General features: G+C 38.2%; 1 protein-coding gene across 2 annotated transcripts in view; it reads right to left on the reverse strand.

The window, feature by feature from the left end:
• Positions 1 to 9,027: 9,027 nt before the first annotated feature.
• The window catches only part of PPEF1 (protein phosphatase with EF-hand domain 1), an 82,751-nt gene continuing 64,466 nt past the window's right edge, over positions 9,028 to 27,312 (reverse strand). For both annotated transcript variants that reach the window (XM_081126180.1, XM_081126181.1), the window contains 7 exons: positions 26,019 to 26,159; positions 20,757 to 20,942; positions 19,221 to 19,363; positions 16,420 to 16,526; positions 14,044 to 14,207; positions 12,837 to 12,921; positions 9,028 to 12,028 (listed from right to left, as the gene is read on the reverse strand). In XM_081126180.1, the coding sequence (XP_080982306.1) occupies positions 11,820 to 12,028; positions 12,837 to 12,921; positions 14,044 to 14,207; positions 16,420 to 16,526; positions 19,221 to 19,363; positions 20,757 to 20,942; positions 26,019 to 26,159 (1,035 nt within the window). In that variant the 3' untranslated portion in view covers positions 9,028 to 11,819. The remainder of the gene's footprint in view (positions 12,029 to 12,836; positions 12,922 to 14,043; positions 14,208 to 16,419; positions 16,527 to 19,220; positions 19,364 to 20,756; positions 20,943 to 26,018; positions 26,160 to 27,312) is intronic.

Raw genomic sequence — 27,312 nt, forward strand, 5'->3', positions numbered from 1 at the left:
GCCTGCCCTGTCATTTTTATTGCAGGTGAAGAAATGCAAGCTCCATCTCACACATTTTTAGCAACTGAGCAGGAGCACAGCTATCTTCTGTCACCACATCTGGTGCTCTCTGATGTGTTCCCTGGAGGTCATGTTGCACTGACATTCTTGGAGAGGGGAGCAATGTTACTTTGAGCCACACCAGGCTGTGTAGGCAAGGTCCCACAACCACGATGCAACCACCTTCACTACTCAGCATACATATTTAGGCAGCAGAAGTTCCAACAATGTCGTTTCATCTGCATCCTCACACCAATCCCAGGAGGTTAGCAGGGCAGAGGACCTGCCCCAATTGTGGATTTCCTGGGAGCTAGTTAATAAATACCTATTTAATCCAGTCAAGACCCCAACACGTAAATGGCCTCAGGGATCTACAACTTGTTTCCAACAAATTTTTTATCACCACATGTTTTCTATACTTTCAAAGATTTTTATCTACCAAGGTACCAAGTGATAAGTAAATTTGCTCTCCTATAACTTATTAATTGGAGACCAACATAATGGCCAAATGAAGTTTCTGTTCACCAAGAGATAAATGGTATTTGGAAGCTGAGGAGCTGGGATTCCTTCCAAAAACAAGGAGAGGTGACATTTTTGTTGGCTCGAGATGTCTTATTGGAGCTCCATGTACAGTCTCTGGAGGGCTTCATAAAATGACAACATCTCATGGACTCCTGTTAAGATGACTTCCCTCCCGGGAGGTTAAGGGGGGTGGCGGGGGCTAGTATTAGAAATTTTTTTAAGTTTCCTGGCTTAGGTTAACACATAGCAGATGCAACATGCAAAGAAAAGAAAACAGGTATACTCATTGTGAAAGAAGGTTGCCAGATAAAATACAGAACACCTAGTTAAATTTGAATTTCAAATGAACAATATATGTCCCATATATTGCATGAGACATATTCTAAAAACTTATTCAGTTTATCTGAAATTCATTTTTAACTGGGCATCCTGTATTTTTGTTTGCTATATCCAGCAACCCTGACAGAAGAGATGTAAATTAAAAACTTTTAGAATTAATAACAATATTTGATAAGGAGGCCGGATATCAGATACATAACAACAATAAGTAGCTTCTTTTTTTTTTTTTACTCTAACAAGGAGTACCTAGAAATACAAATGGGGATGTTTTGCATTTATAACAATGGCAAAAAAAAAAACTATAAAATATTTAGAAATAAATTTGAGAGCCATAAGACTAATAAAAGGAAACCTATAATACCTTATTAAAAGACAGAAAGTAATTTATGAACAAATAGTTCTCAATTAAAAACACTTAATATCATAAAAATATATAATTTCCCAAATGTCATATATAAATTAAATTCAATTTCAATCAGAATCTTAGCAGGGATTTTCTTGGAATTGTATAAAATTATCTTAAAGTTCATATAGAAAATAAATGTCTTAGAATGGCTAAGAAAACTACAAAAAAACAGTGGAGTGGGACTTGCCTTACCAGATAGGGAATTCTACAAAGACACAAAAATAAAATCAATATAATATTTGTATGAAAATAGACAAAAATTAATGGAAACATCTAGAAAAATCTAGAAATAAATAGTGGTGTGTTTGAGAAATTAGTGTATGACAAATATAGTCATTCAATTCAGTGGAAAAGCATGGACTACTCAATAAATGAGACTGGTACAACAGGGTATCTATATGGAAGAATATACAAATAAAACACATATAATAGTATATAAAAATAAACTCCTGGGTGTAAAGACTTAATGCAAAAAAATGAAAACCTTGCAAAAAAATCCAAAAGAGTAAATGTATCACCTAAAGAGCTTCTGTAAGTCCAGAAGTTATAGACTTTGGAAAGACCTTATTATAGTCCTTGGAAAGACCTTATAGCCATGGAAAGACCTTTTGCAAGTCCAGAAGTTATAGAAGCAAATATAGAGATATTTACTATTTAAAATATAACAACTTTTGTATGGCAAAGGTAACAAGAACAAAGTCAATTGACAACTGATGTGAATTAAAATTTGTAACACAAATGACAGAGGGTTAATTTGTAAACTATACAAAAATACCTTACAAATTGATACGAAAAAGATGAATAGCCCAACATAAAAATGACCAAAAATATCAATATACAATCCACAAAAAAGCAAGTCCAGACACATGAAAAGATGCTCAGATTCTCTAGTAGGCAGATCATATAAATTAAAGTACTTATGAGATGTTTTATACCCATCAAATTCACAAAGCATAGAACTATAATATCTAATGCTGGTAGAAATGAGGGAAAAGGGAATTTTCATAAATTGCTGATGGAAATGTCATTGCCAAAGATTTTTTGTAAGACAATAGAACAACAGCTCTTAATTTTAAAAGACAGTTACTATACTAACTAGCAACTGGACTTCTGGCTGACTATCCCATTAGTAGGAATGGATTGGTATCCCTATATAGGGACACATGTTCAATATTTATTGCTTTGCCTTAGTGGTCAAGAGCTGAAAACAAAGTAAACATCTATTAAAAGCAGAATGGCTGAATAAAGAGTGGCCTGACGTAGCACTGAATTATTATAAAGCTATTAAAAAGAATAAATTAATAAGCAAAAATGTTCATGGCAGCACTGTCCAATAATAACCCCAACAACTATCACTAGTAGAATGAATAAACAAATTCTGGTATATACACACAATAGGATATTATACAGTAACCAGAATGAACAAAGTGCAACTACTATGAATGTCATACATATAATGTTATATGAAAAAGTATATACTGAATGGTTCCATTTATATAAAGCACAAAATGGGATAAAAAAAATCTATGCTGTTAAAGTCAAGATGATGGTTACCCTTGAGTGGGGGCAGAGGGTGGGGTGTGGTACATGGAAGGTTCCATGATGGAGATGCTGGGACACTGGTAACGTTCTGTTTCTTGATCTGGGTGGTGATTACATGGTTGTATTCACTGTGGAAATTCACCAAGCAATACGCTCATAATTAGTGCATTCAAAAAAGAAAAAGAATTAGAGCCATTGCAGTTTGCAGGGATTTCAACTAGGTATTATTGGTTGAGAAACGCAGAGAGCAAAAAAGGATGTATAATATAATCCCATTTTTATACAGCTTACAACAACAAATCCATCCATCTTGAATATGTATTATTGTGTATGTAAAAATATACATATATGAGGATATATACATAGGCCTATATAGGTTTATATGGGACAGATAAAAATATGGAAGCGTGAGGGAGAAGGAACGATTAAGGCCATGCTTCTATTGGGGGAGGAAAGGAAAAAGGAAAAAAAAGCGTCCCTGTTAAAAAAACGTATATGATCCCATTTATGAAAAAAAAAAAACCCACAACATACAAGAGGAAAATTATTTAGAAATAAGTTCTACCAAAGTTTAAAAATTGAGACCCAGTAAATGACACATGTTGCATAATTCAAGCACCATGGCCTATTATGAACTTTCAATCCTTGTCCAGATAAAAATATGAATCCTTAAGATTATTAACAAATAGTAGTGAATACTAAAAGTCTATTTATCAGCTTCTAGAAGTTTAGTGGACTCAGACAACCTGAAAATCCTTTTACTATAATCACCTAGAAGTACTGGGTAAAATGTAACGTAATTATTTTAAGTACAGCTAGGCTCACAAATAATAAAAGCAAATCCCCAGGTGCCAGAAACAAATAGGGCTGTGACAAAACAGAGAGGTGAGTGCTTGAGCTAATGGGGGGGTGGTAGTATTTGTCTCCAGAACCTAGGGGTCTGGTGGCAATTCCCACACAGCAGTAGCAAATGAGGCTTTGGGAGGTAGGGACTTGGAGCTGAGAACTTTGCATAAAGCCAAGATCCTCAAAGGACTATTCTATTTATGAAAAGATTTAAAAATGAGAGACCACAGGACACAGGGCTTTGGGTGGGGAAAAAAGAAAAGCTCTCTGAGAATACTAAACTGCAGGACCACAATTCACATTGCTTTTACTCTACCCACATTTCAGAAACTCTAGACTAAAAAATAATGAAAGAATTATTCCTCAAGCAGTGACATTCCTGAGGCTCAATGCAGAAGCAAACAAAAACTTCTCTGAAGATGTGCTTCCACATCCCAAATATCATGGGATTTTCACACACAAAAATTACAAGCCCTGTTAATGATGAATTCACAATAAAAAATGACAAGGTACAAGAATGAATCCAACCTGATCAAGAGTCTGCTCATATGATAAACATACAATTACACCCCCACAAACTCCAAATACAGAGAGATAACCAGAATGAGATTATAAATGAAATACATATAAAATGACTGACGAGCACTAGATAATTTGGCTCAGGGGTTAGAGCGTCAGACCATGGACTGAAGGGTCTCGGGTTCCAATCGATGTGTCTCTCTCAAATCAATGTTTCTCTTTTTCTTTCTCCCTCTCCCCCTCCTTTCCACTCTCTCTGAAAAGCAATGGAAAAAATATCCCCTAGTGAGGATTAAAAAAAAAAAAAAGATTGAAGACTAGAAAGAAAATAACCCAATCATTAGAATTAAACCCTACGAAAAAAGAGCAAGCAGAATTTAAAAACAGAACCAAAAAAAACCCCATAATATGTTAGAATGAATCTTTTAAAAAATATTACAAGAATGATGAGAAATTCTTTATTAAAAGACATTAGCGAAGACTAAAATAATTGGAAAAATACACCATGTTCATGCATAGGAAAACTCAATATAGTAATGATGGAAATTCTGTCCAAATGAATCTTTAAATTTAATACAGTTTCCATAAAAATCCAACAGGGGATTTCACAGAATTGACAAGCTGATCCTAAAATGTGTACAGAGGATTAAAGGATCACAGAAATTTTGAAGGAGAATAAAGATGGTGAAGGACTCGTAATACCAAATATCAAGACTATTATAAGCGGAGGAAAACAAGATGGCGGCGTAGGTCACAGCTGCACCGCCGCCTCCCGCAACCACATCAAAATCACAACTAAACACAGAACCACCATCGCACAGAGCCTCCTGAGATCCGGCTGCACAGAAGCCCCGCAACCAGGGAGCTGAAGCAGCACTGAGACCGGGAGGAGGGGGAGACGCGGGCGGGGCGGGGCTGGATCCCGGAGACGCGGCCGGGCCCACACCCGGTGCCGCGGGGAAACCCAGGAGGGAATCTCAGCGGCGGGGGTTTCCCGGAGGAGGGAGGGGTCCCAGCCCCACAGCAGGCCCCAGCCCAGGGCTCCAGGCCGGGAAGAGACGTCCCCACACTCTGGGCTGTGAAACCAGCGGGGACTGTCCCTGAGGGTCGCGGAGGCCGCGGGAGCCCCAGCAGCTCCTCTCAAGGGCCCGGCGCGGACTCACTCGGACGCTCCCTCGGAGCCCAGCGCCGGGCGGCAGCCTGAAAGGACCCGGGACACTCGGGGAGGGACTAACCTGCCTGAGATCCGGGCGAGAGGCGGAGGGCGGCTTCCTCCCGGGCAGAAGGGCTGGCAGAGGCCATGGCTCCTGTGGCGAGTCCTCCCCGCACAGCCGGCAGGCAGGCGCCATGTTTGAATCGCCAGCACCTGACTCACCTTTGGCCCCGCCCCGTGATTCCCGGAGGCCCCGCCCCTCCCACCTGCAGCTCATCCGGGCCCTTTCCAGGGGCTTTTCTGTGCAAGTGGCCTCTCTGGCCTCAGGCTTAGGACTTTCCTAAAGTCTCTCAAACAGGCAGCAGCGTGGCCCCAGGCCTGGCACTAGCGGCAGCTGCACTGGCTCATAGCTTGTCCTCTCCTGGGCACCTCCAAGCCCAGCACAAGTAGCAGCCAACTACGGTTTGCTGAGTAGCTCATGCTTGGTGGCCCTGGGCAAGGCATTGGCACAGGCTGACTTTGCACTTCCCGGGAGGCTCCAGAGACAGTGCACCTGGTGGTCAGACTCGACCACCCTGGATTACAACCCTACCACATCCACGAGTGACACACTCAAGGGATGCACTTGGTGAACACCAAAGCCCCACTGAAGTAAATCCTGCTCCATAGGGGTGTCTCCAGCACAGCAGCTCTCTGGCTGTAGCTGCAGCTGGTCCTCACAGCTGATTGGTCTGGGGGTCAGTTCCTCCCAGGGACACCAACAGCAACCAAGGCTCAACTACAACAGGACAGTGCACACAGCCCACACAGGGGAGCACCTAGAAGGCCCAGCTCAGGGGACTGGGGAGGCTGAGCCACTGGACTCTACAGGACACCTACTACACAAAGCCACTCTACATATTCCAGGAGACATAGCAGCTCTATCTAATACATAGAAACAAACACCAGGAAGCAGCCAAAATGGGGAGGCAAAGAAACATGCCACAAAGGAAAGAACAGACGAAATCTCTAGAACAGGAACTAAATGAAATAGATCCAAGCAAGCTAACAGATACAGAGTTCAGAATAATTGTTATTAGGATGCTCAAGGATATTAGTAAGAGTATGATGAAAATAATTGAGAAAATTGATGACATAATAAAGGACCAATTTGAAATGAAGGCTACAGGAACTGAAATGAAGAATAATTTACAGGGAATCAACAGTAGAGTAGAGGACGCTGAGAATCAGATCAGCAATTTGGAACATGAAGAAACAAAAAACAACCAACCAGAAGAGCAAAAAAAAAAAAAAAAAAAAAGAATCTAGAAATATGAAGATAGTATAAGGAGCCTTTGGGACAACTTCAAGAGGCCCAACATTCATATTATTGGGGTACCAGAAGGAGAGGAAAGAGACCAGGAAATTGAAAACCTATTTGAAAAAATAATTACAGAAAACTTCCCCTACCTGGGGAAAGAAATAGACTTACAAGTCCAGGAAGCACAGAGGTTCCCAAACAAGAAGAACACAAAGAGGCCCACACCAAGACACATCATAATTAAAATGCCAAAGGTTGAAGACAAAGAGAGAATCTTAAAAGCAGCAAGAGAAAAGCAATTAGTTCCCTACAAGGGAGCACCCATACAACTGTAAGCTGATTTCTCAACAGAAACCTTGCAGGCCAGAAGGGAGTGGCAAGAAATATTCAAAGTGATGAAAAACATGGAACTACAACCAAGATTGCTCTACTCAGCAAAGCTATCATTTAGAATTGAAGGTCAGATAAAGAGCTTCTCAGATAAGGAAAAGCTAAAGGAGTTTATCACCACCAGACCAGCACTACAGGAAATGTTGAAGGGTCTTCTTTAAGAAGAAGCTAATGAACAAAAGAATCTGAGGAACTAAATAGATCCAGAGACATTGACGCATGTAACAGATGATCATATTTCAGAGGGAAGAGGGAAGGGGGGGTGGTAGGTGGGAAGAGATTAACCAAAGAAGTTATATGCATATATGCGTAACCCATGGACACAGACAATGACGGGGTGAAGGCCTGGGGAGGGAGTGGGAGGGAGGTGGCGGGGGTCAATTGGGGGGGATGGGACACCTGTAATACTTTCAACAATAAAGATAAATTTAAAAAAATAAATTAAAAAAAAAGACTATTATAAGCTGCAATATTTACACATGAGGTATTTGTGAGATGATAGACCAAGAGACCATTGGATCAGAAGAGAGAGAGCCTAGAAATAGAACTTACTATATGACAGAGGTGGCATTTCAAATTAGTGGGGAAAAATGAACAATTCAATAAATGCTGCTTCTACATCACCCCCTCCCCCAACTTTCCAGTGGATGGAAGAGCTAAATGGTCTTGAAAAGCTAAGTTTTTAAAACTTTTTGGAGAACATAGTTGATTCTCGTTACTTGCAATAGTTATGTTCTGTATAATCACTGTGACCACTGAATTTGCAAATTGTTCCTATGGAAAATACAGGGTTTGGTCCCTCTGAGCCTCTGGTCACATTTCTGTCAACCGATCAACAACATAACCTTGTTTAATGTGTGTTTCTGTTGAAAAACACCTCATTTAATATATATTGTTGATTTATTAACACTGAACTCAGGGCCAGCAACACTATAACTCACTCCTGAAGTTTATCTAACACATGTTATTTTCTTTGTAAGGCACCGCACCACTTTCTTGCACTTAGGGACACTAGACAGCACTTCAGCACTACATTTGGAGGCCATTATGAACCAAAATTACCAACAAAAAGCACAAAAATGCAAAAAAAACACCCCAAAACCAAAAATGTGGCACTAAATAGACTCTAAGGACGTTTGTTTACAGCATGAGAGCTGGAACAAGAAGGCAGGTCGTTGCTTTGTTCAACCTCAGCTGGAACATATGTGACTCAAAGTGTTCACTGCTTTGCACACGGCCACCATAAATACTGATCTTAGGTTATAAATAAATTTTAGGGAGTAGGTGAAGTTGCAAATACAAAATCTGTGAATAATAAGGATCGACTGTACCTTTATGATATTTCCATGGTTGGGAAGGATAGTTTCACTTTTTGAAAGGATGCAAAAAGTACGAATTATAAACAAAAAGACTGACAAACTGGATAAACTGAAATTTAAAAGTTCTGCTTGAAAAATATGTGTGAGAAAGAAAGTGAAAAATCAAGTCACAGACTGGGAGAAGATACCTGCTTCCCAAATAAAGAACAGTGGGCTAGCATCGGGAAGAGCTTTAAAGGCCCTGGAAGTCAGTAAGACAAAGACAAATAGCTACAGTATTATAATAAGCAAAGGATAAGAACCAGATTTTCTCAGAAGAAAACAGACTGACCAACAAACTAATAAGATGCTCAATCTCATTTGTAATAAAAAAATACAAATTAAAAGTGAGATATTTCACAACTCTCTATAAACACACACACACACACACACACAGATGGGGTGGTTAAAAGTAAGTTTACAGTTGTTCATATGGAAAATAATACAATAATTAAAAAATAATAATACAAGAATAAACTGGTTTGCATACTCACAACTGTAAACCTACTTTTGCCTACCCTTGTTTGTGTGTATATATATATATATATATATATATATATGCTTTGTAAAACTGAATTGTGATTAAGCACAGCTCATGTCAGGCAGAAGTTTTACAACATTAAATGACAATCTTTAATAAAATCGAAGTACATTTTTAGGTAAAATTTCCAACAAAGGTATATAATGAGTTACAGAGATAAGAAGCCCAAGGGAGAAAATGAGAGTTCCAGAAAGAACCTAAATAAGCAGATGATATTTAGGAAGGAACAATGAAAGACCCATCTGGTACTGCCAGAGATTGGACATTTCTTAAAACCACTCTCCTGGGATTCTCAGTGGATTTTCACGTGAGATAATGGGGCAGCTCTGTGCACATCCGGTTGTATGCATGCAGAGCACTCAGGTGGAGGCCTGGAGTGGGGAGTGGTATGGAGTAGAAAGCGTCAATGGGGTAAAAAGGGGACATCTGTAATATTCTGAACAATAAAAAAGAAAAGAAAAAAAAGATTCTGTTCTTCTGGAAGCACTCTCAGCGCCAAATTCTGTATCAATCAGGGTTCAACCAGAGCCAAAACTGTAGGCTATATATATGTACAACCAGTAGGAGAAGTGACTTATGCAAATGTGGAAGCTGGCTAAGCAGGCTCTACAAGGCTGTAGATACCATACCTGATGCCGGACCTTGAAGTCCATAGGGCAGGCAGTCAGGAGGGAAGATCAGAAGCAGGCTCAAACCCACAGGCACTAGCCCACTGCTACAGCCTCTGGCCTTGCTGATAAGGCCATTCTGCAGAAACCAGAGCCCTTTGTCACAGAACTAAACACACACACCTGGCCCAGGAGTCAGAGAAGCTGACAGGATCCAGGGCGACATAGAGCAATTGCAGGCCTAGCAGGGCTTCACAGCAACGAGGTGAATCGGCAGCTCAGCAACAGTGTGTAGGAGCTACACAACGGCTGTGCTTCCCTTTGCCTTCCAAATCTGTCAAGAATCTCCCTTGCAGCCTACCTTAACCAGAAACAAGGGAATTCTGAGAAATGTAGTTCAGCCTAGTCAAATTGACACATTACAAAGCCATCACATTCTTTAATGGTTATGTCTCTTCAGACCCTCCTTTTGTTCTTGAGTCAGCTTTAGTAAATTATATTTTTCCCTAGAAAATTGTCCATTCTCCAATTTTTTTAAATTATTGGGATAAAGTTATTCACAGTATTCTTGTTAACTATTTTTAGCAATTTCTGTTAGAGCTCCTTATATCCCCCTTTTCCTCATTAATACTGTTATCTTCTTCTATTGCTTCTAGTTTAACTGAATTATGATCAGAGAATATAGTATCTTTGTTATTGATTGCTTGGTATTTGAGATATTTTTTGTGGTCTAATAATGGGATTTTCAACCAGTGTGCCGCAAGAATTTTTAAGACTTGCAATACCTGACTATTCAGTAAGGGGCACTGATCTTTTTTCCCTTAGACTGTCAAATAAACAATGACAACAGCCAACCCAACAATAGCCTTCTGGTGTGAATGAATCAAAATTATACCTTTTTTTGTCAGATCAGCAAAAATGTATATTTTGGTGTGCTGCGGAATTTTAGTAATTAGTTTATGCGTGCCATGAGATGAAAAAGGTTGAAAATTGCCTGTCTAATAAATGATCAATTTTATAAATGTTCCACGTGTGCTTGAAAATAATATGTATTCTCTAAAATTGACTGCAGAGCATACACATACAGACACACACACAATCAGGAGAATTAATTGGGTTGTCCAATCTTCCATATACTAATTTTTAATTTACATGGTTAATTACTGATAGAGGTATATTCAAAATCTCCCTCTATTTCTTCTAGTAGTTATGTCAATTTTTGCATTACAAATTTTAAAGCTCTGTAATTAAATGAATATGTTTATAATTATTATATCTTCCTGGTGAATTGCTCCTTTTAGCATTCAGTAATGACCTTTTTTTTTTTTTATCCCTAATGATATTATTTGCCTTAAAGTCTATCCTGTCTAATGTTAATAGTGCTATTATTTTAATTATGCTCTTTTTTCCTGCCCAATAGGGGTTTCTTTTACTTTCCTAGGAGCTCAGTTATGCATTTAAAATATATTTGTTATATTTTATTCATTATTTTGGTGTATATAGCAGGTAGCGTTGAAGGATATCTACTGGCATATTGATAGATCTTGAAGTTCTCAAACTTAGAGGAAAATTAAAATATACTTGCCTTTAAACAGAAATCTCTTATTGTATTTGATATGTAATCAGAATAGCAGGATAAACTGCACAATGTATGCATAACCAAGGTGTCATCTTACCAATGAAGGTGTTAAACCATAGTCATTGCAGGGCTCAAACTTAAAGTATTCACTTTGTATCTCCAATAGACAACAGAATGTTTTTTCAAATAATACATTCCCACAGCTTACCCCAAGAATCTGATATGGCCCTCATCTCTGAAGGGTGGTTCTCCCACAATTAAGAATCACTGGTTTATGGTATTGCCAAAAAAGATTACAGTTGAAAGCTGGAAATATTTTATTATATTAATAGTTCAGTATTCCTCCTCCTATTCCTTGGCCACTCAACAGATGGTGTAGTTTTTTCTGTGTTCTATGCATTTCTTTCAGTATGTTTCCAAACTGCTCTGGTCTCCTAGTTAGTGAAGATCAGAGACCAGCACTAGGCTCAAACCCAGTTTCTATCTAGAAATGTGTGAGTCCTACCACTGGAACTGACATTTAACCTAGTCTTAACAAAACGCTTACTAGGCAATTCTAATACCCACATTATACATCTGCTCATGGCGGAAATTGGGGTCTACTTCTTTCTACTACTGGTTCTGCAAAAGATTGTATTAGTGACTGTGTTCATAAGGAGAGAAAGACCTACTTCTTGTTAAGCAAGCTGGGTTTTTGATTTGCTCGAGTTGTCTAATTTGTGTACTACATAGAAAGCCTTTAAAAACTCATTAAAGTCGATGCTTCCATCTTTGTTCAAGTCCATTCTTTCAGCAAGCTCATCAACTTGAGAATCATCAATATGAACGTGGTAGTGACTACTAAAAAGTTTCCACATGGAATGAAATTCTTCCATGGAGATCAGACCTAAAAGAATATAAGGGAAAGAAAGCTGTGAGTGTTCATTTTAAGACCCACTGAAGGAAGGCGTGTGGAAGCCACACTGATTGAATAGTCCCAATTAGAAGCTCACTAACATGCAGAGGGAAAAGATACCCTGGGACTCAATAAGAGCATTGCAAACGATGGCCCTGACATTTTTTATAGGCAGTAATTTACTTTTGTGTTTTGATTATTAATTTTTTTGGTGTTCAATGATTTCTTCAGTTAAAGATTATCTGATGATTTTTTTAAAGTTTGAAAATATGGGTAGTGGGCACATAATGCAATACACAGATGATACATCACAGAATTGTAAACCTACATAATTTTATTAACCAATGTCACCCCAATAAATTTAATGAAAAAAATAAAGTATATCTGCAAGCAAAAAAAAAAAAGTTTGAAAATAAGTAACTGTGTGCATCAAAGCTAGGCAGAAAATGAGTTTTCATAGCCCTCAGTCCCAAAAACAGAATCAGAACTCCAGGAGTAATTTTTATTGCCAGGAGTAACTATGATATTTAAGTGGACAGTGAATTATCTTTTCATCTGTGCTGGTGACTTAAAAAAGGAACTATTCTTGTCTGACTAACTATATAGGACCATATGGTCTTGAATACAGTTTGTAGCCAAACTAAAATAACAATAATATTAAAGATGAGTCCCCCCTACCCCACCCCGAGTTAAATCAAGTTTGGATAAAGAGTGCAATAGATGAAAACAGGGTTCTGGTTTCAGGGAAACAGATTAGCCTTTGCTTTCTACTGCTGGTGAACTAATCAAACTCATTTACCTGAGTGATCAGAGTCAATGACATTAAAGATTATTTGTAGGTCAGATCGGTATCTGTACAGAGTTTCAATTATAGCTGACTGAACCTAAAATAAAGATTTTCTAAGTGTTAATACATACAATTAATAACAGATCAATTTTAGTAAACATAACAAGCACAAAACATCATCACCAATTCAAAATAGGGGATTTAGATAGCCATTTCAAAACTGGCATGCCTTCCTTGGAGGCCCAACTCTCTTTAATCAGATAGAAGACCATGCTCTACGTTTAGTATGCACTCCTCAGGGGACAGGGCCAAAGGAATCAGGAAGCAGTAAATAACAATAGCCAACATTTACTGAGAACACCTTGTGGTGTACCAGGCTCTGCACTGATAGCTTTTCTGTGGGTTGTTTCATTCAGTCTTCAACACAGCCTCAAGGGACAAAACTATTATTATGTCCATCTTACAGATTAAAGAACAGAGAGGTAAGGTAAGTTTCCCCCAAGGTTCACATAGCTGACAGGCGGGATTTGAATCTCAGCTGCCTGAAGCCAAGGCCTGTGAGCTGTCACCATGGTAAACTGCCCCTTAAGTGAAGCCCAAAATCTCCTTCCTGTGGATATTTGAGGCTCCCACCTGCACTTTTACTTCCCTTCTCTGCTCTTGACTTCTCATCTCCCCTGCAAACAATCACCTCAGTACTAGTTCCCATCAGCTCACTTTGAGCCCAATGTTATAACTAATTGCTGACAAGTTGTTAATTAACAAGTACTGGGAAGTCTGACAACTCTCCCTGGGGTATTTCCATTTTAATAAAGGATTCTAAACTTTAAACTTTGAAAGTCCTTAGGGTATCAGTTGTCATGTCAGTAAGTCTATACACTCACAGTTTAATAGGGAATATGTTGAGTATTTTAAAGGGAGTGTTATATGAAAGAATGGATGTCACATCTGCATTTCTGGACAGCACTAAAAGAATCACATATTTGACATGGATCTGCTTGCAGAAGCTTTTTCTTCTTTTTGCCTATCCTTAGAATGCACATTTCCTGAACAGACCGCAATGCACCTGGGAGATCCCCCCTTAGGCTTTCCATAAGATTGCCACTCCCAACAATTAGATGATTCCACTCCCAACTTTTCAAAGGACTGAGCCACTCTTACAGGTTGCCCAAAGGGTGTTTCTCTCTAGCTAGGTTTTCACTGGGGCTGTTACACTTGCCTCTTTCACAGGTTTTTGAATGTGGATATCGTGGAAGCAGGACATGTAGTCAATATTCCCGTCTTGGTCTGTGATAACCAGATGTGAACTCAAGGATCTCCATGGTAAGTTCAGCCCCAAAACGTTCTCCATGGAAAAAGCCCATTGGCCAACAGAAATTTTTCCTAACAGTAACAACCGAAAATAAAAAAGAAAAGAAAGAAAAGAAAAGAAAAGAAAAGAAAAGCAAAGAAAAGAAAAGAAAAGAAAAGAAAAGAAAAGAAAAGAAAAGAGAAAAAGAGCCTATTAATTGGTTGATTTAAAAAATGTAACCTCCCCTGGGGAGCCAGGGGCAGCCTGGGGTTTCAAGGCCTGGGTGCCTCCTGTTCCCCTTTTCAATTTGTCCTACCGGGCCCCACAGCTCCAAGGGAGGAACAACTAAAGAAAGCCTTTGGTGTTCCACAGCTCTTCCTCTTACTTTTATGTGTAAGCCGTCAGACTTTGGGTGTTAGATTTCTTTCTCCTTTTTCTGATCAACAAAGTAAAGTATGTTTATAATAGGAGATTTGAAAATGCAAAAAGGATATAAAGAAAAATTATATAAAGGATAAAAGATTACTTCTATTTTTAACATTTTGGCATATTATTCACTTTTCATTTATCCAGGTAATACCTTTTTATCCCCTAATATTATATGTAGTTTTTCAAAATATAAATCTTTATATTTCCTGATTATTAAAGATATGCTCATTTGAAATGATTTTGAATAAACAGAAAACAAATAAAACAATCTTCACAATTCATATAACCTTTCTACTGCTGGTAGACACTGGATTATCTCTTGTTTGGAGCTATCACAAACAGTGCTGATAAGAACATTTCCGTGCATGCCCCTTTGGTACACTGAACCTACAGGTCAATTTGGGGAGAATTTATATCTTGACAACATCTGCCCTGGAACACAGTAATATCTACCCATTTATTTCAATTAGTTTTCACTTCTCTTAATAATATTTTAGAAATCTCATATATCATTCATTTGGTTTTTTCCTTGGTACCTGATTATCTGTTATGAATGCTATCTTTGAAGGTTTTCATTATCTAAAAGTTAATTGCTAGCTATACCGATTATCAATTTATTCCCACTCAGCTCCAAATGTACCCTTCTTTGTCCTGTTTTGTGATACTGGAACTGAACCCTGTACATATTTCTTTTTGGGGGGCAGCTGGTATAATGTTAGGCTTTGTCAGCAGAGGGTACAGGAAGAATGCTCTAAGACACAGCAGAAGAAATGGTTCGGGTATGCTTTGTTTCTTGTTTCTACAGTGTAGTATGGCTGCCAGAGGTGTGTGGGAAATATAGTAGCACCCACTCACTAGTGAATTTTACTGTCACTACAGTGGTGCCTCCCTTGCCAGCAGTGTGTGGAGACATAGTGGTGCAGAGCCCAAAGAGAGTTTCGCTGGCACCACAGTGGGTGGCTTCATCCTCTCCTGTCCAGGCCCTGTAGCTGCAGACCAACTCTGACCTGAGATACCTCAGTGAACTTCTACTCCATGCAGTGGGCCACAGTCACACCCTCTTCAATGAGGTTTGAATCTTAGCCTTGATAGGGAGTAGGGGACTCTTTCAAGTTTGTTCCTTCCTTAGGTGTCCTCTCTTAGCCTTAGAGATAGTAGCTGTTCCCTACACTTCCTATATTCTTTAGAGTTCTTTTTTAGTAATTAATCCCTTTTTACTAGTTAGTAATTCTTTATAATAAGTTTCAGTGTTTCTATCTCCTGAATTGGCTCTAATATATAGTAATATTTTTTCTTTCCAATACTTATGGTTTTATTTAACTTGTTTTATTGCACTGGCTAACATCCCTAGTAAAATGTTGAACAGAATCTTGACAGTGGGCATCTGTATTAGTTTCCTATAACTGTTATAACAAATTACCACAGACTTAGCGGCTTAAAATAATAGAAATTTATACTCTTAGATTTCTGGAGTTTAGAAGTCTAAAATCAGTTTCATGGAGAGAGGAGATGCAGCCTAGAGATTCATCATACTTACTGTGAGGCTGGTAAGTACCCTACAATTCTGTATCCTCTAAAAATGTAGCTGTTTCTAACAGGCAGGCCTTCCAGAGTGTCTAGTCTGACATATTACCAGAATAGAAGTCAAATTCAGGGTTGTTGTTGTTGTGTGTGTGTTTTTCAAGTTGAAAGAAGCTTACTGAAAAGGAGGAATATGCCTTTTTCCAAGCATACAGTGGATTATATTTTATTTTTATCTCTATCATTCCTCGGTAGTAAAAATAGAGAATTGAAATCTTAAGCAAAGAAAATGAAAACTGATCTGTATGTAACCTGGTACGTTAAGAAATGGTAAGCATTACATAATTTTCTTACCTGACTTATTGCGGTCTTGAAGTTGGAAAACACGAATGAGGTCAGTTTTTCGTGAAATCATTCTCTCTTTCAATATCCTGATAGCACTACTTTCGATGGTATTCACCCTATGTTAAGAAAACAATTACTAAGTGAAAGTTACATAAATTATCCTGTTCTGTTTCATTTTAATGTGCTGTGTACGACTCACCAGTTTCTACTTTAAATGAATTGCCTAACTTCACACATACCAAGTTACTAGGTGTTGCATATGTGTATATGTATACATGTATATGCATGTTTTGTGAAATTTTAAAAGGATTACCATTGGTGTTTTCTTTTTTACTTCAAGGTCACATGAACAATTATTGTCTGAGACTATCCAAGACAATTTTGAAAAGGAAGGGAAATAAAGAAGGACTTGCTATAGCAGATATTGAAATTTACCATAAAGTTACTAACATAAAACAGTAGTTATTGACACAAGAGAAGACAGATACATGAGTAGAATAGAAATTTCACAAATATAGTGAGCTATATATGAGAACAGTATATATGACAAAGGAGGTGTGACAATTCAGTAGAAAAGGACAATTTTTTTAAATGGTGCTAGCGCCCAGCCGGGCGTGGCTCAGGGGTTGAGCGTCCACCTGGGATCCAGACGATCAGGGTTCGATTCCCGGTCAGGGCACATGCCCAGGTTGTGGGCTCAATCAGTGACTCTCTCATCATTGATGTTTCTATCTCTCTCTCTCCCTCTCCTTTCCTCTCTCTGTAATCAATAAAGATATAAAAAAAATTTTTTTAAAATGGTGCTAGCATAGTTAACTAACTGAATGCTAAACTTCTACCTCAGACCATTTACAAAAATAAATTCAAAATAAAGGAGGAACAGAGAAACAAAGTAGTCATGAGTCATATACCACCCCCAAAAAAGCAAAATGGCAGATGTAAATCCAACCGTATCAATAATAACATCATATGTGAATGGACTGAATAAATTAAAAAAACACTGGTTATAAGACTAGTTTTCTTAAAAAAACAAGAATCAACTATATGTTTGTCTGTAGGACACACACTTTAGCTTCAAAGATAGAAAGAGTCAGACGTAGATGTACCATGCAAACAACAACTATAGAGAGTTAGGGTGGCTATACTTTTATCCATCAGCTTAGCAAAAATTAAGAATAGGGTAATAATATCTGAGACTAATGAGGATGTGAAGAAACTGGTATGTTGTTTTTCAGATCGTTAATTGTTACAACTCTTGGAGAATCTAGCAAAATTTTTAACATATAAATCCATAAACCTCATATTTTGAAATCTTACATAAAAGCAGCACTAAAACTTATGTATACACACACACAGAGAAATGTTTGTTATAGTATTGTTTTTTGTGGTTTTTTAAAAATATGTTTTTATTGATTTCAGAGAGAGGAAGGGAGAAGGAGACAGAAATAGAAACATTAATGATGAGAGAGTCATTGACTGGCTGCCTCCTGCATGCCCCCTACTGGGGATCGAGCCTGCAACCCAGGCATGTGCCCTGACCGGGAATCGAACCGTGACCTCCTGGTTCATAGGTCAGTGCTCAACCACTGAGCCACGGCAGTCGGGCTGTTATAGTATTGTATTTAAGTGCAAAACCCTGGATCCATTCTGGATAGCCATCATTTGAATAAGATTTAGTCACTTTGTAATTGTTATGGCATATGTACACTACAGAATATTATGTGTCCATTAAAAAGAATGAATCAGGTCTATATGTACTAACTTGGAGTGATGTTCATGATAGAATCTTTAGGGAAAACATTGCAGAATAGGTTGTGTAGTGTGATTCTATCTTTATTAAAAAAAAAAATGCATGTATGGTGTTTACTGACTTTCTCCTCCCACTGGAATATGCATTTGATGAGAGAAAGGACTGTTGCCTATTTTGGTTATTGCTATGTCACCTGTGCCTAAAACAGTACATAGTAGGTACTCAATTTGTTTTTTATTCAATGAATGAATAATTGCTTGCCTATTTTTGTAGGAGCAAGGGAAAGAGGGTGGAAGGTTCCACACCAGGCTATTAATTTCAGTTGCCTATGAGGAAAAGATTTATTGAAGAGTAGGGGAGAGGAGATCATTAACATTTTTTATACATCTTATTTTTGGTCTCACTTCTTTATTTATTATTTTCTATTACCTTTGTTGTTGAAAGTATTATAGATGCCCCCCTTTTCCCCCCCTTTGATCCCCTCCTCTCTGCTCCTGCCCCCTCCCCAGGCCTTCACAGCACTATTGTCTTTGTCCATGGGTTATGCATACATGCATATAAGTTCTTTGATTAATCTCTGCCATTTCTTAACAATAAATGTATTCTTTTTATAATGAAAAAATCTTAAAAATATAATGTTAAAGGGAGAAAATAAGACAAGCTATGAATGCCATCACACAGAAATGCATGCAACTCTTGTCATATACATTGCTGGATAGAGAAGAGACAAAGAAACAGGGAGGGGGAGCAGAGAAGGCTGTAGGTTATGGGGATGGGTGGGGATGGGGACCTTCTTTTCTTTATATTCACTTAAGGACTGTTTGTGGATGCTGACCACTTTATCCATCTAAAGGGATGTATGAATTTAAAAATTGCTCCTCTCGATGCCAAATATAAATGTATTCACTACTTGGTGTCTGGAACTATTTCCATTTTGTTTATACCAATGAGTAACCAATAAGTAGTTGTCTTAACTCTCTTGGCTGCTCTTAGTCACTCTGCATTGGTTCTACTTGGTCACCAGTACCAGTGTTCAGAATTCCCCTTAGAGTATACACACCTTTGGTGAAGAGGTCTTAAGCACGTTGCCTTTGTTACTTGGTACTGGAAAAATCGAAGGGCTGTACGAAAACCCACCTTGATGTAAGCTCCTCGATTACTGCCTTCTTCATAATAATTAGAAGCAGAAAAAACTGTAATAACCTAATTAAAGAAAAAGAGGGTCAGGTTCACACAGAGTTAGTTCTCAAAATGTCCTTCAATAAAGTCAGAAATAGCTCAAGTCTTACAAAAGAAAAAATCAAAGTTCAAAATCCATACAAATCATCCAAGATTGACAAGATTTCCTGCGATTCCATTGCAGAGAAACATGGCTTTTAAATCAGAGTCCCCACAAGTACTGACTTCTAGCCCTCATCTCCATAGTGTATGGCCTTGTAATCCTGTGTACAATTTCAGCTTTGTATCTTAAAATCCTCCTTAATGCTCGGTTTTGCAAATTCTAATTTTCCAAGGGGGTAAAGCATTTATTTTCTTTCCTTGTGATATTTGAACATTCAAAAGAAAACTTGTCTAGCATCACAGTCTTTTTCTTTTGCTTCAAATGGACAGATTTAGAAGACTCAGGGACCCCCACAAAAACAGTGCTTTAAGGGCAGAGAAATAGTGGCTAAAATAAGGGACCACAACCACTCTGTTAGCCTTGGGGCTGTGGTGGAAGATGGGAGGGTAACATCTGTCAGTGACAGGAAACCTGGCTTCGGCCAAGTTCTGACTTAATGAGCATGTCACTTGAGACAAGCCATTGCTATTTTCTCTCCATTTTCTTATTACGAAAAAATCCTAAATAATACTTGTCTTAACCACCTTGCAATTGCTAGTATAAGCTTCAAATGAACAAATAGAGTTAAGAAAAGTAAAAGTGTTGAAATAGAAGGAAACGCCATGCAAACTGGTATTCTTTTGTATTTATCACTGTTGAGTATTAGAAAGAGGGACATCCTAGGACAACTGGGGACAAGAAACCAGTTCCTCAGTCCTCACCTCTTCTAGCCTTATCACACACCACACTGCAGGAGCACAACACACTCCATTTTAGTGGCTGCAGCTGAACTGGCCCCAGCGAGTGACTTCCTAGGGACCACCTACTCAGTGAGTGGAAGGGAAGTGTGTTTTGTTGCTCCGTTCTGCACCGGGAACGTGCAAAGGTGCGCCAACTGGATTCACTGCTGCCTTTTATGTGCTCAGTGAGGATAAGTGCATTCTCAACCCCACTGTACCGGAGAGTTGCCTTGAGATTAGTAAAAGCCTTTCTGTGTGTGTACTTAGTGTCACACATCAGAGTTTCTATCTTTGGGTTAGGGAAGATTAGGGAAATAAACCAAATATCCCTTAGGGTAAGGGACAAAGAGGTCCCTTGCAACAACTTGCGTAAACCCTACAGTCTCCTATTTATGTCTACCAAAAGTGTGGCCTTCTCTTTCTGCACTAGGGAAGACATCTTTCCATGGGCCTCTAGGTGAGACACATCCTGTAAAGAAAGACTGTGCTTGGGGCAAGGGTGTCTGTGATGATGTCACCAACAATGTTAGCTTACCTTCCCTTCATGGCAGATTTCATACCCATCCGGCTTACATTCGTGAGACCTAATGAGCAGCTTCAAGTGGTTTTTACTAAGAAATGTGGAGGTAACATCTGGCCCAAAATAGCAGCCCCCTCCTCGACATGTGTTTGGATAACAGCCTCGTTTCCCTCTAGGATCACTCCACAGAATATCGATAACCTTGAAACAACAAACCAGATTAGGCTGCTACTTACAAGTGACAGTTTATCTTTCTAGATTTCAACTTCTTTTCCAGAAATACTAACCCATGTTATTCCAAATTCTATTTCTCATTCCTCCTTCAAAATTGTTTCATATTTTTCTCCTCCATGAATCTTTTCAAGAATAATTTTAATGCCAAAGCCACCCCAACCCCTTTCTGCTCATCCCCAATACCCAATGTTGCAATAATAGTAACTAATGTAGCAATACTTAGTAATCATGAAGAATCAGCTCTTGACTTTATTTTAAAAATCCATCACAAATGTTTCACAATTGCTGAATCTACAAAAGGTCTTTTCTCTTAAAAGAACCTCATTGTCATGTTCAAAAGAAAAAGTAGTTTCCCCACAATGAATACACATTAGGTGGTATTCTTAATATGTCCAAAGAGATAAGGCAGGTCTCTCAGTTGTGGCTTTGGCCCTGATGTTTGTACTGTTGAGTACATCATGTGAGGAAGCCTTTTTCCCATCACAAATATAGACAACTGCTTATCCAAGAATACCTCCTAAAGCATCCGCTTCACTTTATGCCCTCTTATAAGTACATCTCAGTTTCAACAATACATTTAGCCACTGACTGGTTTCCACAATGTGTTCTCCTGAATCCACAAGTATTTTATTAGCATAACATCTCCTTTTTGGGCTGAAATAAGTAAATGCAGGCTACATGATGCCCAGGACCAAAGTCCCAAGTTTCTAAGAATATTTTTAGTAGAAAATTAGGGGCTTCCTGTTTGTAGCTGCAATCTATGTATATGTTTTCCTTATTCAAATGTCTCCTATAGGAGCTTAAACAGTAGTGACAAAAACAAACTTTGTCACTAAAGATGTGCAACTGTGAGAAAACTCTCTGGGTCTCAGTTTCTAGATCTTTCAAATCAGGAGTTTAGGCCAGATAACTTGTAAAGTATCTCAAAGTTCTAACAAACTATGATTCTAAGAGTCTATATTTTCCATGTGTTTCTTTTGAGGGCATGAAAAAGCATGCATTTTAAGTTGTACAGTTACTCTAGTGGGTCTTAAGAAGATCAGAAGTGTTAGTCCTACTAAACATGACTGTATAGCTATTTATAGGTTTGGCATAGAAAGGGAGCTAGAAATCACTGAAGGAAAAGACAGTAGAGAAAAGAACAGAACTGGTTGGAGAACTGCTCTGGAATGAGAAGCACCTGATCAGAACTGGAGCAACCCTGCACCAGGCACATTCCAGACACTTTCAGAGTTTTTGATGATTGCTTAAAGTGAGATTAAAATCACCTAAAGAGAATTCTCCTTTCTCCCCTACTGAATTCCAACACTGGCATGACCCTACCCTACAAAGAAATACAATGGAACCCATTTACTTCGCTGGTGTTTATGATAAGAATAACACTTGCATTTTAAACTGAATCATATCTTGCTCTTACACCATAAATTCGTGTTTGGACGATATGATCTGCCATTTAGTATAATAAAGGAAAAAATATGGAACACAAAGTTATTTTTTATAAGGAGGGATTAAGATTTAAATTCCTACATGAGATACAAGTCATTTATAGCCAAAATTACCCCCAGAAAACCTCTTAAATTACCCTTAAAGCACAGTATATATGATTTGGTCTATACAACCCTATACAGCAACATGGATGTGTGATATATATATTTTTTAAATATATCTTTATTGATTTCAGAGAGTGGAAAGGAGAGGGAGAGAGAGAGATAGAAACATCAATGATGAGTCATTGATCGAGCCCGCAACCCGGGCATGTGCCCTGACCAGGAATCGAACCCCGATCACCTGGATCCCAGGTGGACGCTCAACCGCTGAGCCACGCCGGGTCAGGCTTTGTGTGATATTTTATATTAGATGAATAAATTGAAAAAGAAGTCACTTAGGATATAAATAATTAAATTTATTTTTAAACCTCTCTGGTCTCCTTATTTTTGCAAGTCTGTCCTAAAGGAAGAGTATCCCACTTGTCTCTCTATAATAACTTAGCTATGAATACATATATCCCCCAATTCTCAGTGAACATAAGGTAAGACAAATGATGTATGTGAATGTCAAGAATGATGTATTTCCTGAGAATAGAACACATAAAGAACCTATGATCTTTATTATAAAATAGCTAATTGTGAAATCTGTTTTTATCTGGAAATTTCAACTCTAGGAAACTAAAGTATACATGTCCACTATGTGCCAGGAACTGGGGAAAGAAAATTAAAGATACAACTGAAATTATTAAAATATTGAGAATGAGATTCTGGTCCATTTTATCCTGTGTCAACTACAGTCACATACAAGGAGTCTGTAAGATGCCTCATCTATATTGTTGGGGTGGGGGAAGGTTCTACTATAGAATAATGACCCCCAGTCTTCCCCCTCCCACTTCTTAAAGCTACCTCTCTCTATAATCCTAACTCATCTAGGTTTCCAGAGACCATGGTATTCTTTTTATGCAACTCTAATCTCTTTGGCATGCTCCTTCTTATTAACCATAATCCTAGCAGTGGTTATTCTAACCTTTGGTCTTTGGAATTTAGATGTCAAAATTTAAGGAGGCGTCCTTTCCTACTTGCTTAGACTTACTTGATTTCTAAATACTTTGGATGCACAAGCCAGTGACAAATTCTCTCTTATTAACCCTTTTCTTTCCCTATCTCTCCACCTCTCTTTCTCTCTTTCTCTTCATTGATTAGAGTATATTTTACATCAGAAATCATGTTTTAGTCAACATTTTCAGCAATCAAGGTAGGATACAGAATTAAGAAATAGAAGCTTCTTGGGGGTAAGCAATTAGAAGAAAGCTGGTAGTTCCATGATACTAGGAGTAAGAGTAGACCAGCTAGAAGTTTAACAGATAGAATCAGGGTATGGGACAGATGAGAGTAGCCCTCTTGGGGCCAGAATAAGTCTCAAAGATTGTCGACACCCTGCTCCTGCAAAGGAGTCTAACTTTAATGGGATCAGATTGTGGAGCCCCAGGGCACTGTTAAAAACAATAGCAATTAGAGTGAAGGCTAACAGCTGGGTTTGATGCAAATAGAGGCTGATGGGCCAAAGCTTAAAGGGGAAACCAGGAAAAGAGTCAGAGAGCCTACCTAAAACTACAACCATCCTTGGTAGTCAGGGAAACTGTGTGCATGCCCAAGGCAGCAGCACCCTGTGAGGAGTGACATCAGAGGTTACACACTGAACTAGTCCAGACAAGCCACTAAACAAATAAATGAGCAAACAAGCATACAACAACAAACCCCAGAATAGCATGGGAATATCTATGTAGAGTTACTATGATATATTACCTAAAATGTTCAGTTTTCAACAAAAAAATGACAAGACATGCAAAGAAAAAAATACACAGGGAAAAATAAGCAGGCAATAGAAGTTGCCTTTGGGAAGATTAGATGTTAACTTAGCAGACAAAAATTTCAAAGCAACTGTTATATATATGTTCAAAGTCAGATATATAAAATACTCCACTCAACAAGAACAGAATATATTTTCTTCTCAAGAGCACATGAAGCATTCTCCAAGACAGACCATATGCTAGGCCATAAAAAAGCCTCAATCGGGTTTAAAGGGATTTAAATCTCATGCAAAGTATGTTCTCCAACCACAATTAAATTCAAGTAGAAATCAATGAGAAGAAAATGAGAAATTCACAAATATGCAGAAATTAAACAACACAATCCTAAATAACATATGAATTAAAGAAGAAATTCCAAGAGAAATTAAAAATGCTTTGAGATGAGTAAAAATGAAAGCACAACATAGCAAAACTTATGGGATAGAGCTAAAGCAAAGCAGTATGTACAGGGAAATTTATAGCTTCATTAAAAAAGGAAAAAAATCTCAAATCAGTGACATTACTTTCACCTTAGGAAACTAGAAAAAGAAGAGCAAACTAAATCTAAAACAAGCAGAAGGAAAGAAATAATAAAGGTTAGAGCCAAAATAAATAAAGGAGAAAATAAAAAACACTAAAAACGCAATAAAACCAAGAAAACAAAAGACACTCAAATTACTTAAACCAGAAATGAAAGAGGGGACATCACTACTGACCATACAGAAATATATACAGTTGTTCATATGGAAAAATACAAATTAATAAATAATAATACAAGAATAAACTCTGTTTCATGTACTCAAACTATAAACCTACTTTTGCCCATATATATATATTTCAAATTTAGGCCAACAAATTAGATGAAATGGACAAATTTAAAGGAAGACACAAACTATCAAGACTACCGCCTGGCCGGGAGTGGCTCAGCGGTTAAGCGTCGACCTAGGATCCAGGAGATTGGGGTTCAATTCCCAGTCAGGGCACATGCCCGGGTTGCGTGCTCCATTCCCAGTCGGGGGCGTGCAGGAGGCAGCCGATCAATGACTCTCTCATCATTGATGTTTCTATCTCTCTCTCTCCCTCTCCTTTCTTTTCTCTGAAATCAATAAAGATATATTTAAAAACAAACAAAAAACTATCAATATACGAACTATTCAAGAAGAAAAAGAAAATCTGAATAGAACTATAACTGGCAATGGCTTCTTGGATACAGTATCAAAAGCACAAAGCAAAAGTACTTATTTTACTCTGACTGAGTAAAAGAAGCCAGATACAAGATTTCATGTATTGTAACATGTCTAGAAAAGGCAAACCTATAAAGCCCCAAAGTAGATTAATGGTTGCCTAAGGCTGAGGGGAGCAGGGGTAGGGGGGCTGGAAGAGTGAGGGGTGGGGAGGAAACTGAGAGTGACTGATAATAGGTGTGGAGTTTCTTTATTAGGTGATGAAAATGTTCTAAAATTAGATTGTGGTGATAACTGTACACCACTGTGGGAATATCAAAAACCACTGAATCATATACTTTAAATAAGTACATTATGTGGTATGTGGTATCAATAAAGCTGTTAAAAATATAGCAATGAATTCAGAGAAAAAGATATGATCTGCGTATAAAGGTAAGTCACTTTTTATCTCTATATTGTAAGGGACAACATCATCTATGCTGCGTCTGCTTCACCACTTTGGTGAACAGTTTGATTACCTACCTGTTCCCACTCGTGTTTTGTTAAATATTCAGAAGGGGATCCACTTAATCTGACTCCCCCAGACATATGTCCTTTACTTTTCTTCAAGTCAGTAGAACTTTCTTTATCTATTGGAACTGGTGGCATCAGCACAGATTTCATCTACAAAACAAATTCATGCTTTAGTCAAACACTATGAATATTAAAGTGTGCTGCATGCAGAAACTTCAGTACCAGTTGCTATTTCTGTCTATATTGTTGTGCCTCAACCCAGTGAAAAACACATGGTCAACTTTTCCATCTCACCTACTTCCTTTATCTTAGCGACCCACTGATCTCTAGAAAGTGGGCCTGTTCAATTCTGTTTGTACATTTTTCAAATAGAGACATTGCCCTACAGGGAGTTTCCCATTAGAGTTTCTAAAAGACCCTAGAGGCACAGCTGTCAGTGTTAGACGTGTTCTGAGGCATCATCATAGGAAATGGAAGATGCTAAGGGAAAACTGTCCCTCTCTGAGCCTTTATCTATACAGGGGGCTAAGAGAGAACCAATAGGCTTTGATTTCAGAAACATCTCAAGAATAGCTAACTTTCATTTTGTTGTGTTTTCCTGGAGAAATGAAAGTACATTTGTGTCCAGGAAAGTTCTCAAAGGGGACATAAGTTGAAAACTTTGGAAGCCCTTCAACTTAAATACAATACAATGTGGTCTCAATCTGACCCTGCCAGCAATTGGTGGTGTTCTCTAATTCTACTAACAAAAGTGATGCATTTCTTTGCAAAATAAAATGTCTTTCTGGTAGTATTACTATTATTATAATCCCTCCTACATTCCCTTACATAACTTGAGACTGTAATTTTACACTTGTTTTAGTGTGTTTTATACTTGTAGTACCCTACCCTTATACAAAACAATTTGAAACAATGCTTCTGTTATATTGGTGGCCTTAGTTCAGTGATAGACAATACTCTGTGGTAGGCCCTTAACTTCTTCTATAAACTAGGGTGTATATGAAATCTTACCTTTATTTTTCAAAAATAAAATTGACTCTTATTCTAAGGTCCTATCTCATTGAGATGGTTGGAAATTCAATCTCAGCTATTATTGGTAAGTTCACAACCTTCCCTCCCCATCTCCCCCCAGCAAATGTCCCCAGGTTTTAGGCAGAGAGGAATATTCTGGGAGGACAGTCTGGACTTGGGTCCACACAATTTCTGCTAAGCTCATTGGGCAAGGTCACATGGTCTCTTAAGTACTCATGGCTCTGCTGTTTTCAAGGCCACTCAGGATCAGGATACTTTGCCCCAGCCCCTT

Source organism: Miniopterus schreibersii (genome assembly GCF_964146895.1).
Source record: "Miniopterus schreibersii genome assembly, chromosome: X".
Lineage (NCBI taxonomy): Eukaryota > Metazoa > Chordata > Mammalia > Chiroptera > Miniopteridae > Miniopterus > Miniopterus schreibersii.